General features: G+C 44.7%; 1 protein-coding gene across 2 annotated transcripts in view; it reads left to right on the top strand.

The window, feature by feature from the left end:
- Nucleotides 1-5,375, top strand: part of tmprss6 (transmembrane serine protease 6) — an 18,859-nt gene extending 13,484 nt beyond the window's left edge. Inside the window, exons 16-18 of one of the 2 annotated variants that reach the window (XM_084129738.1) lie at nucleotides 1-21; nucleotides 3,428-3,564; nucleotides 4,697-5,375. The exon at nucleotides 1-21 is cut by the window's left edge and continues 251 nt beyond it. In XM_084129738.1, coding sequence (XP_083985864.1) covers nucleotides 1-21; nucleotides 3,428-3,564; nucleotides 4,697-4,858 — 320 coding nt within the window. In that variant the 3' untranslated portion in view covers nucleotides 4,859-5,375. The remainder of the gene's footprint in view (nucleotides 22-3,427; nucleotides 3,565-4,696) is intronic. The other variant, XM_084129739.1, reaches the window with a different exon arrangement.
- Nucleotides 5,376-16,177: the final 10,802 nt, after the last annotated feature.

Here is a 16,177-nt window from a genome sequence, read left to right on the forward strand (position 1 = left end):
GGGGAGCGCTGCGGGAGGGGGGTACGACACCCCAAAACACATCCCAGTCAATACACACGCTACACTTTTACTATTAAAGGTTCCAGAAGGGGGGTTTTGCAGCGATGCCATGAAACTGAAGAGCTTGCAGGGGCGGGGCTTGATTTTATGCATCAGCTGTTGATTGGATGTTTAGGGCGTGAGTTTGCAGGGGCGGGGCTTGATTTTATGCATCAGCTGTTGATTGGATGTTTAGGGCGTGAGCTTGCAGGGGCGGGGCTTGATTTTATGCATCAACTGTCTATTGGGTGTTTAGATGTGGGCGTGAGTTTGCAGGGGCGGGGCTTGATTTTATGCGTCAGCTGTCTATTGGGTGTTTAGATGTGGGCGTGAGCTTGCAGGGGCGGGGCTTGATTTTATGCATCAGCTGTTGATTGGATGTTTAGGGTGTGAGCTTGCTGGGGCGGGGCTTGATTTTATGCATCAGCTGTTGATTGGATGTTTAGATATGGGCGTGAGCTTGCAGGGGCGGGGCTTGATTTTATGCATCAGCTGTTGATTGGATGTTTAGATATGGGCGTGAGCTTGCAGGGGCGGGGCTTGATTTTATGCATCCACTGTCTATTGGGTGTTTAGATGTGGGCGTGAGTTTGCAGGGGCGGGGCTTGATTTTATGCGTCAGCTGTCTATAGAGAGCCTAAGTCCCTCCCCTTCCGGTTGACCACCATGGGACCTTACTTCGGAAAAATATTGTATGGTAGTCAATGGCGCGAGACAACAAATATTTTGATCTCGTTTGAATTGTGCCCTGATTTACACATATGATGTTTGTCAATTTAAAAGATACATTTTAAAGTCAAGAAAGTCGCAGTTTGATGTAAAACTGTTGAGGTATAAGCAAGCGGCAACATTCTAATCTGAAAAATGAAGCCTACCCGGAAGTGCGAAAAACTGCAATACATCGAAAATCCGCTAGAGGCAGGTCCCAAAAGGGAGCAAATGTCCATAGCCCCCATGTTAAAATGTCCGTTTTCACAGCATAAATTCATGTTTTTACAGGTTGGTCCCATGGACTTTTATTGTATTTTTCGATAGCTTCCGAGTGCCTGACAACTGTGAGGGGGGTGAATTTTTTTCTAACTCGTTAGTTTAGACCGTATTTAGATATAAAATGTATGACAATAAGGGCGTGGTTAACTTTGATTGACAGCTTGATTGACAGCTTAGGCTGCGCCAAGGAGAATGACAACATAAGAAGCGCCATTTTTTAACACAGTTGAAATATAATACTACTGTTTCTGTATCATGAAATGTAGTTTTAAGAGTTTTTCAGGCGAGAATGTAGTTGTTTAAAGCTCAAATCTGTGGTTTATTTAAAGATTTATGAAAATTGTGTCCAGTTGTGAGATCCAGCGATGACCGGGCGCTCGGCGTCATGTACCCCGCCTGGACCAGCCTTTCCTCGGCTAGTCGTTCTGATGTTTGCCGCTGACTCTGGCATCTCTGTAGTGGTTGAACATGAGATATAATTCGTCGTGTGTATATCTAACGGGAGATTTTTGGTTTCGTGAATCTATAATTTGTTCCCTGGGCAATCGTTTTGGCTGAGGGGAAGTTTCATAACTTTATAAGCTATTTAACTTTACCGTTGTATGGTTAGACTAGAGCGATGACTTTGTATGTTTGACTGAATTGTTTGCTTTATTTGTATAGCTTCTTATACCTTTTACTTATACTTTTATAATGGCTAATATTGATAAAACTGAAATTTAACAAAAAGAGACTGGGTTGAGTTTTGTCAATTTAAATTTTAATACAACGAAGATGATCTGTAATGTTGTTTACTGCAAAATCTGTTGTTTAGTACAAATGCACATATTGCCTGGACCATATTAAAATGTTTAATATTTTTATATTATATTTAAAACGAAAAGAGGCAGGGTTGTGTTTTATATTTCGTTTTGTTATAAATAGGCAAACGTTATGTGCAGTGAATATAATCAATACGCGTTGCCTGAACCACATTTGTGTGGCTATAATGTTTAAGATTTCTTTAAATGAAAACGAAAAGAGTTAGTGTGGTGTTTTATAACATATTTCGTTGCCTAAAATATACACAGAGATAACCGGAGTAGCAGAGTGAGCTGAGTGACGCGTGCTGCGTCAGAAGGTGGGCGGGGTTAGGATTTCCCAAGATGGCGCCGCCCATACCCCCCATAAACGGCTTCAAACCCGTTCTTCAGAAAGTCTATGGGTGACGTCACAGACGCTTTGTCCATATTCTTTACAGTCTATGGGTATAAGACTGTGAAAATACGTAATTACAGAGACGTTATAATTGTAACGTTACGCCGTCATGCCTGAGTGTTTTGTACCAGACTGCACACATACGAGCAACGGATCTTGTGACGTACATAGTGCGAGATGAGAGATGTAGTTCATTGAGCGATTTTCACATAAAACTAAATGTTACTCTTCTGTTTTATGACAAACTGCGACTTTCTTGACTTTCATAATTATCTTTTAAATTGACAAACATCATATGTGTAATTCAGGGCACAGTTCAGACGGAATAAAAAGATAAGTTGTCTCTCGCCATTGACTACCATACATATTTTTTCCGAAGTAAGGTCCCATGAGGCGGAAGTGGAGGGGCGGGACTTAGGCTCTCTATTGGGTGTTTGCTCTTTTTTTTTTTTGTCTGTAAATCACATTTTAAAGCTGATATTTCTTCCTTCACTTCTTTGTCGACCTTTTTTTACCCCTGATGAGTTTGACACATGAAACATTAAACCACCAAAACTAAAATATGAGGAACTGAATCAGTGTTTCTTGATTTTTGTACATTTGGTTTAGTTTCACTGACCATATGATGCTGTGAGAGAAAGTCACCTGCTGCATGTTATTAAATAGAGGAATAACCAACAGAGTGGGAATAATGCTGTTGTTAGAGACTGGAAATCAAGCACGAGTAAACATTTAAACTCCCCCTGTAGTCAATCATTTTATCTCTTAAAACTCATCTTTGATCACCAAAATGACATATTTAAAAGTTTTTTCCTTGGGAAAAAAAATCTTCATGCCTTAAAATAGCTTGAATATAATTTTACACCCTTGCCTCATTTAGTATACAAGGTTTTCTGAATATGCAAATGAGCCCCGCCTCCACTCACTCACTCAGCTCAGAGATCCACTGGTTGACGATCACACGTTGATCTGATTGGTTACAAGGTAGTTTGTGACGTCAGAAACACCAGCGATTTCAAAGCGTGTTTTTGAGACTGTCTTTGGTTCACTGCAGTTTTAAGGAGGAAATACTCAGCAATGGAGTCGACTTATGAATTTACACATGGTTTGTCTGAAAGCATATTAAAAACACCACATAGACACATAAACAACATTAAAAGCTGGATTTTCACCACAGCTTGTGTGTCTGTCTCTCCATCAGGGGCAGTGAGTGACGTCCTGCAGAAAGTAGACGTGCGATTGGTCAGTGAAGATGCATGTGTGCGTTCCTATGGTTACATGATCACTCCCAGAATGATTTGTGCCGGATATCGCAGTGGAGGGAAGGACTCCTGTCAGGTGACACACCATAATCACACTGCCATAACCGTGATGATGCATGAGAATATTAATTGAGAGATGGCATGAATTATTTGTACTTTTAATTTAAACAGAGGCAAAACATGATTAAAGTAATAAAAAAAATCATAAACTTTCTCTTATACATTCATGTAAATTTTGTTTTTTATAAAGAATATAGTTACTGTATCTTATTTAAATTTCTACAAAACAGAATATTGGCTTAATCTTAAAGGTGACATATCATGCCCCCTTTCACAAGAGACATAAATCTCTGGCGCCCCCAGAAAGTGTCTGTGAAATTTCAGCTCAAAATACCAGATCATTTGTTACAGCTTGTCAAATTTGCCCTTTTGGGTGTGACTCTTTAAATGCAAATGAGCTTTAGCTCCGCCTCCATTCAGAAGAGGGCGGAGCCTTTACACGAGCTTCAGAGACTCCGGCAATAACAGAACAGGCCAATCTCACTCCAGAATCCCAGAATCACCAGTAGCGAGTGCAGCCTTACGGAGAGACTCAGGAAGAGTTTCTGAATGTTAGTGGAGACATTTCTGTAGTTGTTGTGGAGTTACACTGATCATCTCATCATCATGTTTAACTTCTCCACAAGTGTCCACAGTTCTGAGGTGTTTATAAGACAGCGGTGACATGTTCTGGTCAATAGTGTTCAGTGCTCGTCTGAGCTCAACCACAGAACAGCTTCAGGCTTTGCTGGATCTTCATCAGTGCGTTAGAACTGGTCTCTGTTGTCGCTTGTGAAACCAAATGTCGGCTGGTGTGTGTAAACGTGCAGATTAAGGGCCGCTAATATTATAATCAGATCCTCTTCATACGTCAGAAGGAGAGAGAAATCTGATCGGCTTATTTTTTGACATGCTTGCAGAGAAAGACTCACCAGAACACAGTTACTGGGTTTCACTTTTCATGTTTTCTGGGTTGGTAGCACCGATTATAGCACTGACACACGGGAAAAGTCAGATTTTCATGATATGTCCCCTTCAAGGATGCACCTATTGAAATATTACATATTTTACTATATATTTTTTACTATTAAAATATTAATTATGCACAAAGTCTTCCACCAGAGATGTGTAAGTGACGTGCGTGCATGTGTGTGTGTGTGTGTGGTCAGGGCGACTCTGGCGGGCCGCTGGTGTGTCAGGAGCCGTCGGGACGCTGGTTTCTGGCCGGTGTGGTGAGCTGGGGACGAGGCTGCGGACGCCCAGATTATTACGGGGTTTACACTCGGATCACCAAACTCACCGGATGGATCAAGCGCCTCATTTCCTCCTGAGAAGCACCTTCTGAGACCTCCATACACCACATCTGTGCTCTGAGCATCATGGGAAACCTGCTTTGATGATGTCAGTCATGTGGATGTGTAGAACTGAGTTTAGGTTCATAAACTGGGTTTGAAATGAACACCCGCTAACCTGCCAAATGCAGGTGAGGATCAACTGAGGCGAGTAACGCTGTCAAATCACGAGCCGGTTTGGCGAGTTATTATATTTACTCACTTTGCTGGGGAAGTCAGATCTGCAGATTTAGCACAAATACTCATCATGATATATTAAATACAGTGTATTGTGCAGAATCTGCTCATATCTGGCTTACTTGAACACACACGTCACTACACAACAAATAACGGTGCGCTTGTTTATTTGCATTGAAGCAACAGCGAAGATTAAAAAGCATCTGGTTTACAGAAAAGACATTGTTATTTTCCAACATCATATATATTTTTTTGATGTTCTTTGTACTGTATTGATCTGTCCACCTAAAACATATTTTTGTTGAAAAGGATGAGGATGAAAGAGAAAGGGAGGAGATGCTGGATGACAGGATTTTGTTTGAATTAGAAATGAATGTATGAAATCCAAATTTTATAATATATATATGAAGAGTTCAGATGCAAAAGCCTCTAAGTGCCATCTGAAATTTTCTTCTAGAATGATAATTTGTGTATTTAAGTAATTTCACTTAAATGACAATTAATAGTTAATTTGCATTGCCATTTAAGTGAAATTATTGAACTTAAATATACAAGCTTGATAAAATTGATCATTCTAGAAGAAAATTTCAGATGGCACTTAAAGGCTTTTGCATCTGAACTCTTCATATATATATATATATATATATTATATTTGGCTAGTAGAAGTTCTGAATGGCCGGACTTTAGTAGCCAAATTGTCTGGTAAGTGAAAATGTTCATTTCAAAGCCTGTTCATAAACATTCACTTTATTCAGCTGGACTAAACAGCCTCATTCAATATCAGCTGCTTAATGATTTATTGTTTATTTGTAATTATTTAGACAAAATAATATCAGCCACAACATGACATTAATTGTAGACTTGTCATCTAGAAATTCAGTTTAGCCGCATCCCTAACGATCAGACTTCAGCAGAGCTCCTCCAGAACATGTGGTTCTGTTATCATTATTATTCATGTTGAAACAAACCGGTCAGACTTTCGTTATATCGTGGAAACAAAAGTGAGAAATTCTGCAGAATCCGACAGCGCCTGTGGTGTCACGAGGGGGAATAATGAGGCCGTTTTCGTTTTTGAGTTCACTTTCCTGTAACGCGATGCTGAGTAAACTGATCAAACTGTTTTTTTTCTTTTGTAGGAAAGCAGTGCTTTATGTTGCTGACAAATTGTAAGGAAGATTAAAATGAATGTATAAGCGACACAAATTTATATTTGCTGGAACAAATAAAACCTTTGTACAGAATTTTTAAAGTTTTATCATGTAGTGAGATCTCGATCTATGAATTGATTATTCATGTATTGCATTCCTGATTAGAATGACTGAGATGCGTGACTGTCTGTGGCTCAACACTGACACCCTGCGGTCATGAGCAGAATTACACTCAATAGCGCCACACACAGTTAAAGTCAGCATTAAAACAAAATGGACAACGGAATATTGCAGTGTTTATTGTAAATGATTTATGGGTGCCCATCATTATTTTTTTAATAATCTTGGATCAGAATAACTTAACTCTTGCAGCTCCTCTGTTCAACCTGTCACTCACATGAGATCAGCCAATAGCAAACCACAACCATCCAATCAATTCCCCGCAGACACAATCAAGCCCCGCCCACATTTGTTCTTGTTCCTGAAGCGTTTCACTCGATAAACGACACAATAGAGGAGAGAAGACCTGCACAAATTCCGTTCCATGCCTACTTTAAAGTCCCCCTGTGGTGTAAATCCAGCTTTTAATGTTGTTTATGTGTCAATTTTAATATGCTTTAAGACAAACCATGTGTAAATTCATAAGTCGACTCCATTGCTGAGTATTTCCTCCTTAAAACTGCAGTGAACCAAAGACAGTCTCAAAAACACGCTTTGAAATCGCTGGTGTTTCTGACGTCACAAACTACCTTGTAACCAATCAGATCAACGTGTGATCGTCAACCAGTGGATCTCTGAGCTGAGTGAGTGAGTGGAGGCGGGGCTCATTTGCATATTCATTGAACCGACCTGAAGAAAAACACATTTTCAAGGAAAAACTTTTAAATATGTCATTTTGGTGATCAAAGATGAGTTTTAAGGAATAAAATGAATAAATAATGTGGGATTTTAAAACATTTGTTATGTTGGGTTATTAACATTTTCAGGTCATAGGCTGTGTGATGTTTTGCAAAATACATTATATTATCATTATATGATATTAAACGATTTGACATTCCCATAATCTTTGCGTCATGCAGTTGAAACGGACTGGTATCCGACGCAAGATCCGACAGACAAATAGAAGTTAAACACGGCAGAAATATTAGAAATTAATCTGACGTAGGTGAAACTGCGTTGGTGAGTTATGCTTCATATTCCCATGTGTTGTGCAGCTTTTCTTGAACTGCAAATTTGTCATAAGAAGAAAAAAACACCTCCATTTTGGGGACATCCAAGTTCCTAATTTTCTGTTGAAGCTGGAAACACATATCTATATATATATATGTGCGTGTGTGTGTGTGTGTGTGTGTGATCAGAGGTTAGAAAAGGTTCATCGGCTCAGCATAACAAGTCAGTGGAAAGTCCCCTGGAAGATATGAAAATAAATGTGTGTTTGAGATCTCAGACTCGAGTCTGATTTTGTGCTAATAGAAGAATGTGGGAGTTTCAGATGTCAGAGATCGTTTGGCTCTGCGTTACAGCAAACACAAATAAACCAGAGAGAGAGAGAGAGAGAGAGAGAGAGGAGAGAGAGAGGCAGAGAGAGAGAGAGAGAGAGAGAGAGAGAGAGGAGAGAGGCAGAGAGAGAGAGAGAGAGAGAGAGAGAGGAGAGAGGCAGAGAGAGAGAGAGAGAGAGAGAGAAATATATTTATTTATATTGATAAATATGCAAATATAAGAGAAACCTTTCTGCCCAGATTTGAAACCTTGATTCCATCGTTCGTTGAACTGAGTGACACTGAGAAAATGTTCTTCTTACTGGGAGAAGATGATAGTACAGCTGCACTAGCGGCTAAATATGTGTTAGCTATTCACAACGCCAGAGTCAGCTAGAGAGACCCACTGTATATATTCATTTATTAGGATAGATTGTGTTTATTTATCTATTTATTTATATTTACTACGCTACATATGACATGATCTATACATATATGATTTGTTTGTTTGTTTTATTATTTATATATAATATGTTGATGCTTTGGCAACATTGTGTTACACAGTCATGCTAATAAAGCTAATTTGAATTTGAATTTGAGAGAGAGAGGCAGAGAGAGAGAGAGAGAGAGAGAGAGAGAGAGAAGAGAGGCAGAGAGAGAGAGAGAGAGAGAGAGAGAGAGGAGAGAGGCAGAGAGGGAGAGAGAGAGAGAGAGGAGAGAGGCAGAGAGGGAGAGAGAGAGAGAGAAGAGAGGCAGAGAGAGAGAGAGAGAGAGGAGAGAGGCAGAGAGAGAGAGAGAGAGAGAGAGGAGAGAGGCAGAGAGACAGAGAAAGAGAGAGAGAGAGGCAGAGAGACAGAGAAAGAGAGAGAGACTTCTTCACCAGCTGCCTCAACTTCATAAAATTAAACAATAAAACACAATTTCAACATTTATTAGGTGATAAAAGAGATTGTATCCCACCAGCAGCAGATACACTGATGCCCGTCACAAAAAGAGGAGTCGACTAATCAGTGATGACCTCACACACACACACACTTGCACACACAAGCTCAAACACACACACACACACACACACTCACACACATTTGCACGCACACGCTCACACACTGAATTCTAAATTGTTCATAGAATAATAAAATGTTGATTCATTGTTGTACTTAACTTTTTTTATGTATGTACACGTATGATGATTCACTGTGAAACTGAGAAATGCTTTGGCAATACATTGAAACAATTGACCCTTTGCTAAGCCCCGCCCTCTTTAGTTACTGTTGCTAAGCCCCGCCCTCCTTAGTTACTGTCGCTAAGCCCCGTCCTCCTTAGTTACTGTTGCTACGCCTGACAAGCTTTCGCGCCTGGCACGTCTATTACTGTGTGTATGCACCGGTGTCAGACATTCCCAAGGAGATAATTAGTCATTTTTGGCGAACAGGTGAAATATCTGAGAGAGCGAGACAAAAGGGACGGCAGTGTGTGCGTTCAAGGGATACATCCATGACATAATATGCAACAGATTAGAGAATAATTTCATCCAAACTGAAGCTAAAGCCTATCTGTCATTCGCTGAGCATTCAAATGGGAAACACACAAACTGAGGAACAGCTGTTCATGCACAGCAGGGTGAGTGACATCTGAAAATAATCTAATAATTATAAATCAAACAGCATATCCATAAATCTTGTGGAATAAACACAAGACATTAGCCTGACCACTTTGCAATGATATCATTCTGCTTGATCCACGCCCGGCATTTCTCCCCTTGGGCTTTAGGTTTCGGGAAGGGAAAAAACTAGTTACGGTTGCTAAGCCGCGATTGGCCTGTGGCGGTTTTCGGGCGTGGCTTAGCGAAGGGTCAGTTGTCATGCCAATAAAGCACATTTTGAATTGAATTAAATTGAAATTGAGTGAGAGAGAGAGAGAGAGAAACTAAGAGGGGTGACTCAGGGCAGAGAGTCAGGGGGGATGCTGATATGGTATAGAGCAAATCTCATAAACTCAATCAAAACTATACAAATCGGAAAATTTTACATTTGGTTAAAAATCCAAAAAGACATCGTCTCCACAGACCGCCACATATTCTTGTGTGCGATATACCCCCCCCCCCAGCCGAGTCTCCCTATTACAGTGAAGAAACCTTCTCCATCCTGCAAGAGGAGATTAGCCATTTCCAGACCAAAGGGAATGTGTTAATGTGTGGCGATTTAAACGCCAGAACTGGAAATGAACCAGACTTTGTCAGCACACAGGGAGACAAGTATACAAACACCAGCCACCCTCTGCCCTCATACCAGCTCAGAAATAATCATGACCAATTCACAAACAGAAGTGGGAGAAGTCTACTTGAGCTCTGTCGATCACTGGGCCTGTATATAGTGAACGGTCGCATACGGGGAGACTCTTTTGGTTGTTATACCTTTAATTCTTTCCTGGGCAACAGTACTGTCGATTATTTCATCACAGACATTGACCCAGTGCATCTCAGAGCATTCACAGTCAGTCCTCAAACACCTCTGTCAGACCACTGTACAATTACGCTATATTTAAGACGAACTCATACCAATGAATCACGCAGACAGCCCTCCCATTTACTGAAGCTGCAACAACCCTACAAGTGGACAAAAAACAGCACAGAAAACTATCAAAATGCAATAGAAATCCAAATCCAATCCAAACGATCAAATTATTATTAGACAAATTTATAACTAACACATATTCACAAAATAAATTAGGCATAAATCTGGCACTAAGTGACATTACCAACATATTCCACTAAACAGCATCCATGTGCAATTTAAAAAAGAAATCATCAAAAAGGAAACCAAAAAACACCAGCGAAATGTGGTTTGACAGTGAGTGCAAACATATCCGAACAACTGTACGAAATCTGTCAAATCAAAAACACAGAGATCCTGACAATGAAGAACTCCGCCATCAATATCATGAAGCTCTTAGACTGTACAAACAAACTCTAAGAGTAAAAAAGGAAAAACACACAGAACAATTATTTCAAGAAATGGAGGAGTCAATAAACACCAGTAACTTCTGGAACAACTGGAACACTCTCTATAGACCACAGCAGGAAGAACTGGCCATTCAGAACGGGGACATATGGAGGACACACTTTGAAAATCTATACAAAACACCTGAAACAAATCCTGCTCGAAATGAATTAAAAACCAAATTAGAAATCCTGAAAGAAAAAATTAAAGACAACCAGAACCCCCTAGATTTCCCAATCACTGTAGATGAGCTTACAGAGAGACTACATGCTTTAAAACCCAACAAGGCATGTGGCATTGATGGAACATTAAACGAAATGATCAAATACACCAACGACAAATTCAAAACCGCAATAATCAAATTATTCAATATTGTTTTGAGTGTAGGATATTTCCCCGACTCCTGGAACCAAGGCCTGATTACACCGATCTTTAAACAAGGAGACAAATATGAGCCAAACAATTACAGAGGCATATGTGTCAATAGCAACCTGGGGAAAATATTCTGTTCGATTATTACCGGTAATATAAGACTGCAGAACTTTCTCAAAACCCACAAAATTCTTGACAAAAGTCAAGTTGGTTTTCTGCCCAAACACAGAACATCTGACCACATCTACACCCTCCACACCATCATCGATGAACATGTACCAGAATAAATCTAAAGTCTTCGCTTGCTTTATTGACTTTGAGAAGGCTTTCGACTCGATCTGGCACGAAGGACTCTTCCTAAAACTACTGGAAAATGGGATTGGAGGGAAAACATTTGATCTGATAAACACCATGTATAAAAACAACACATGTGCTGTAAAAATAGGAAATAAACGAACAGAATTTTTCTCCCAACATCAAGGAGTCAGACAAGGTTGCCCATTGAGCCCCACTCTATTTAACATCTATATAAACGAATTAGCCAAAGCCTTAAAGTGTAAATTGCAGGTTAAATTTTTCACGAAGATAATGCAATGTGTTTATTAAACATAAAGATAAGAACCGTCCACCATTGTTTTTTATACCAAAATGCTGATATAATATGAACAGTTGGCACTTTTAACAGTGGTTTTAACCGCTCCCGCTCCCTTCCACTAGATGGGGCGTGACGTCATAAGAGGAACTCACTAGTAGAGTTACCGGCATAGTCAATAGCTATAGATGCCTTACATAACTACAGAAAAGTTGGTTGTATGTTTTATTTGATAAAAAAATTATGGATAAAATAACTCAACTGTAAACATACTCGTGTGTGCTGACTTCAAGGGACCGTGATCCTGCCTGAAATGAGAAAAAGCTATTCGCAAAACAAACGGGTTCAGGCACGTCAGATCAGCCGTCGCAGGTCGAGCTGTTCCACTAAACTCCAAAACGCGTTCACCTCACGGCAGCACACTCTCCACTGCTGATTCAACTGGGTGGCATAGCCCACACAAACACAGTGGGGACATCGATCTCTCTTTTTCTTTTCTGACAATAAACATCGCTAATTAAATCATGAGAAATAGCGTGGATTGAGGAAGGGTATTACATGACATTTGAGGCGTCGATGAGACTAGCGATTGGTGCCTGTGCAGTGTGTGCATCTCTACAGCTCTGACACCATGTAAGTAAATAATGTCTTCAGTCGTTGTCCCTCCTTGCTATTCTACATGACGGTAAACTTTTGAAAAAACTGGCTTGTTCCCTTATATTATCCGGGTTAAGTTTGCACCAGGCTAGCCTAGACTAGCTCTAACGTAGCTAACGTTACTCACCAGGACACCTGGCCAACCCTCCACTCATTCTCCTCACACCAAGCATTAATAACTCTTTGAGTGCCATGGGTCCCCTCTCTCAGGCCTGACCGGTTAAAAATTGTAGGGCTGTGGTCCATAAAGAATTTGATGGTTTCCCACATCCTCAGTCGTTCTCCAAATAGCCGTAATACAGTAGGAATCTAGCAGAGTATGGGTTGCGAGTTCCTCTTATGACGTCATCACCAGTTACTGAAAAAACACGCTACCTTTGAAGAAACCCCAATAAATGTTATTTTAACGCATTTTAAGACAGAAATAATTAAATATATACATATAGAGCACTTTAATTTACACATTAATTGGCTGTGGTGGTTAACCTGCAACTTACACTTTAAATAACTCCACTGCCCCCGGCCCAGCCCTGACGGACTCAGAGATCAGATGTCTCCTCTTTGCAGATGATTTAGTCATTCTGTCAGAAACAAAAGAGGGACTACAACAGCTCCTCGACGCCGTAGAGACATTCAGTCAGACATGGGCTCTCACAATTAACTTAGCTAAAACAAAAATAATGATTTTTCAAAATAGATCCAGATGTAGGGAAAATAAATACGTCTTCAGAGCAGGAAACCAAGTCCTCCAACACACCCACAAATACACATATCTGGGACTAAAGCTGAGTTCAACAGGGAACTTTAATCTGGCTGTGAATGAACTGAAAGCAAAAGCAATGAGAGTCTTCTACATGATTAAAAACACTATTCGGCATGAAATTCCAATTCAAACCTGGCTAAAAATCCTAAAAGCAATAATTGAACCCATTGCTCTGTATGGCAGCGAGATATGGGGACCTCTGAAAACCCAAGATTTCTCAAAATGGGAAAAAGAGGAAATCGAAACTCTGCATACCCAAATTTGTAAAAGCATCCTAAAAGTAAACAGAGCGACACCAAACAACTCGTGCAGAGCTGAATTAGGACAATACCCCTTATCTAGGAGCAGAACCGGCACCGGAGCGCAGTGACCCGAGCTCATACCAGCTGAAGCCCTGCGGTGTCAGGAGCAGAACCGGCACCGGAGCGCAGTGACCCGAGCTCATACCAGCTGAAGCCCTGCGGTGTCAGGAGCAGAACCGGCACCGGAGCGCAGTGACCCGAGCTCATACCAGCTGAAGCCCTGCGGTGTCAGGAGCAGAACCGGCACCGGAGCGCAGTGACCCGAGCTCATACCAGCTGAAGCACTGCGGTGTCAGGAGCAGAACCGGCACCGGAGCGCAGTGACCCGAGCTCATACCAGCTGAAGCCCTGCGGTGTCAGGAGCAGAACCGGCACCGGAGCGCAGTGACCCGAGCTCATACCAGGCTGAGGACCTGCGGTGTCAGGAGCAGAACCGGCACCGGAGCGCAGTGACCCGAGCTCATACCAGGCTGAGGACCTGCGGTGTCAGGAGCAGAACCGGCACCGGAGCGCAGTGACCCGAGCTCATACCAGCTGAGGCCCTGCGGTGTCAGGAGCAGAACCGGTACCGGAGCGCAGTGACCCGAGCTCATACCAGCTGAAGCCCTGCGGTGTCAGGAGCAGAACCGGCACCGGAGCGCAGTGACCCGAGCTCATACCAGCTGAGGCCCTGCGGTGTCAGGAGCAGAACCGGCACCGGAGCGCAGTGACCCGAGCTCATACCAGCTGAGGCCCTGCGGTGTCAGGAGCAGAACCGGCACCGGAGCGCAGTGACCCGAGCTCAGACCAGCTGAAGCCCTGCGGTGTCAGGAGCAGAACCGGCACCGGAGCGCAGTGACCCGAGCTCAGACCAGCTGAGGCCCTGCGGTGTCAGGAGCAGAACCGGCACCGGAGCGCAGTGACCCGAGCTCATACCAGCTGAGGCCCTGCGGTGTCAGGAGCAGAACCGGCACCGGAGCGCAGTGACCCGAGCTCATACCAGCTGAGGCCCTGCGGTGTCAGGAGCAGAACCGGCACCGGAGCGCAGTGACCCGAGCTCATACCAGCTGAGGCCCTGCGGTGTCAGGAGCAGAACCGGCACCGGAGCGCAGTGACCCGAGCTCAGACCAGCTGAAGCCCTGCGGTGTCAGGAGCAGAACCGGCACCGGAGCGCAGTGACCCGAGCTCAGACCAGCTGAGGCCCTGCGGTGTCAGGAGCAGAACCGGCACCGGAGCGCAGTGACCCGAGCTCAGACCAGCTGAAGCCCTTCGGTGTCAGGAGCAGAACCGGCACCGGAGCGCAGTGACCCGAGCTCATACCAGCTGAGGCCCTGCGGTGTCAGGAGCAGAACCGGCACCGGAGCGCAGTGACCCGAGCTCATACCAGCTGAAGCCCTGCGGTGTCAGGAGCAGAACCGGCACCGGAGCGCAGTGACCCGAGCTCAGACCAGCTGAAGCCCTGCGGTGTCAGGAGCAGAACCGGCACCGGAGCGCAGTGACCCGAGCTCAGACCAGCTGAGGCCCTGCGGTGTCAGGAGCAGAACCGGCACCGGAGCGCAGTGACCCGAGCTCAGACCAGCTGAAGCCCTTCGGTGTCAGGAGCAGAACCGGCACCGGAGCGCAGTGACCCGAGCTCATACCAGCTGAGGCCCTGCGGTGTCAGGAGCAGAACCGGCACCGGAGCGCAGTGACCCGAGCTCATACCAGCTGAAGCCCTGCGGTGTCAGGAGCAGAACCGGCACCGGAGCGCAGTGACCCGAGCTCATACCAGCTGAAGCCCTGCGGTGTCAGGAGCAGAACCGGCACCGGAGCGCAGTGACCCGAGCTCATACCAGCTGAGGCCCTGCGGTGTCAGGAGCAGAACCGGCACCGGAGCGCAGTGACCCGAGCTCATACCAGCTGAGGCCCTGCGGTGTCAGGAGCAGAACCGGCACCGGAGCGCAGTGACCCGAGCTCAGACCAGCTGAAGCCCTGCGGTGTCAGGAGCAGAACCGGCACCGGAGCGCAGAGACCCGAGCTCAGACCAGCTGAAGCCCTTCGGTGTCAGGAGCAGAACCGGCACCGGAGCGCAGTGACCCGAGCTCATACCAGCTGAAGCCCTGCGGTGTCAGGAGCAGAACCGGCACCGGAGCGCAGTGACCCGAGCTCATACCAGCTGAAGCCCTGCGGTGTCAGGAGCAGAACCGGCACCGGAGCGCAGTGACCCGAGCTCATACCAGCTGAGGCCCTGCGGTGTCAGGAGCAGAACCGGCACCGGAGCGCAGTGACCCGAGCTCATACCAGCTGAGGCCCTGCGGTGTCAGGAGCAGAACCGGCACCGGAGCGCAGTGACCCGAGCTCATACCAGCTGAAGCCCTGCGGTGTCAGGAGCAGAACCGGCACCGGAGCGCAGTGACCCGAGCTCAGACCAGCTGAGGCCCTGCGGTGTCAGGAGCAGAACCGGCACCGGAGCGCAGTGACCCGAGCTCAGACCAGCTGAAGCCCTGCGGTGTCAGGAGCAGAACCGGCACCGGAGCGCAGTGACCCGAGCTCAGACCAGCTGAGGCCCTGCGGTGTCAGGAGCAGAACCGGCACCGGAGCGCAGTGACCCGAGCTCAGACCAGCTGAAGCCCTTCGGTGTCAGGAGCAGAACCGGCACCGGAGCGCAGTGACCCGAGCTCATACCAGCTGAAGCCCTGCGGTGTCAGGAGCAGAACCGGCACCGGAGCGCAGTGACCCGAGCTCATACCAGCTGAGGCCCTGCGGTGTCAGGAGCAGAACCGGCACCGGAGCGCAGTGACCCGAGCTCATACCAGCTGAAGCCCTGCGGTGTCAGGAGCAGAACCGGCACC

Source organism: Abramis brama (assembly GCF_963993115.1).
Source record: "Abramis brama genome assembly, chromosome: 11".
Classification (NCBI taxonomy): Eukaryota; Metazoa; Chordata; class Actinopteri; order Cypriniformes; family Leuciscidae; genus Abramis; species Abramis brama.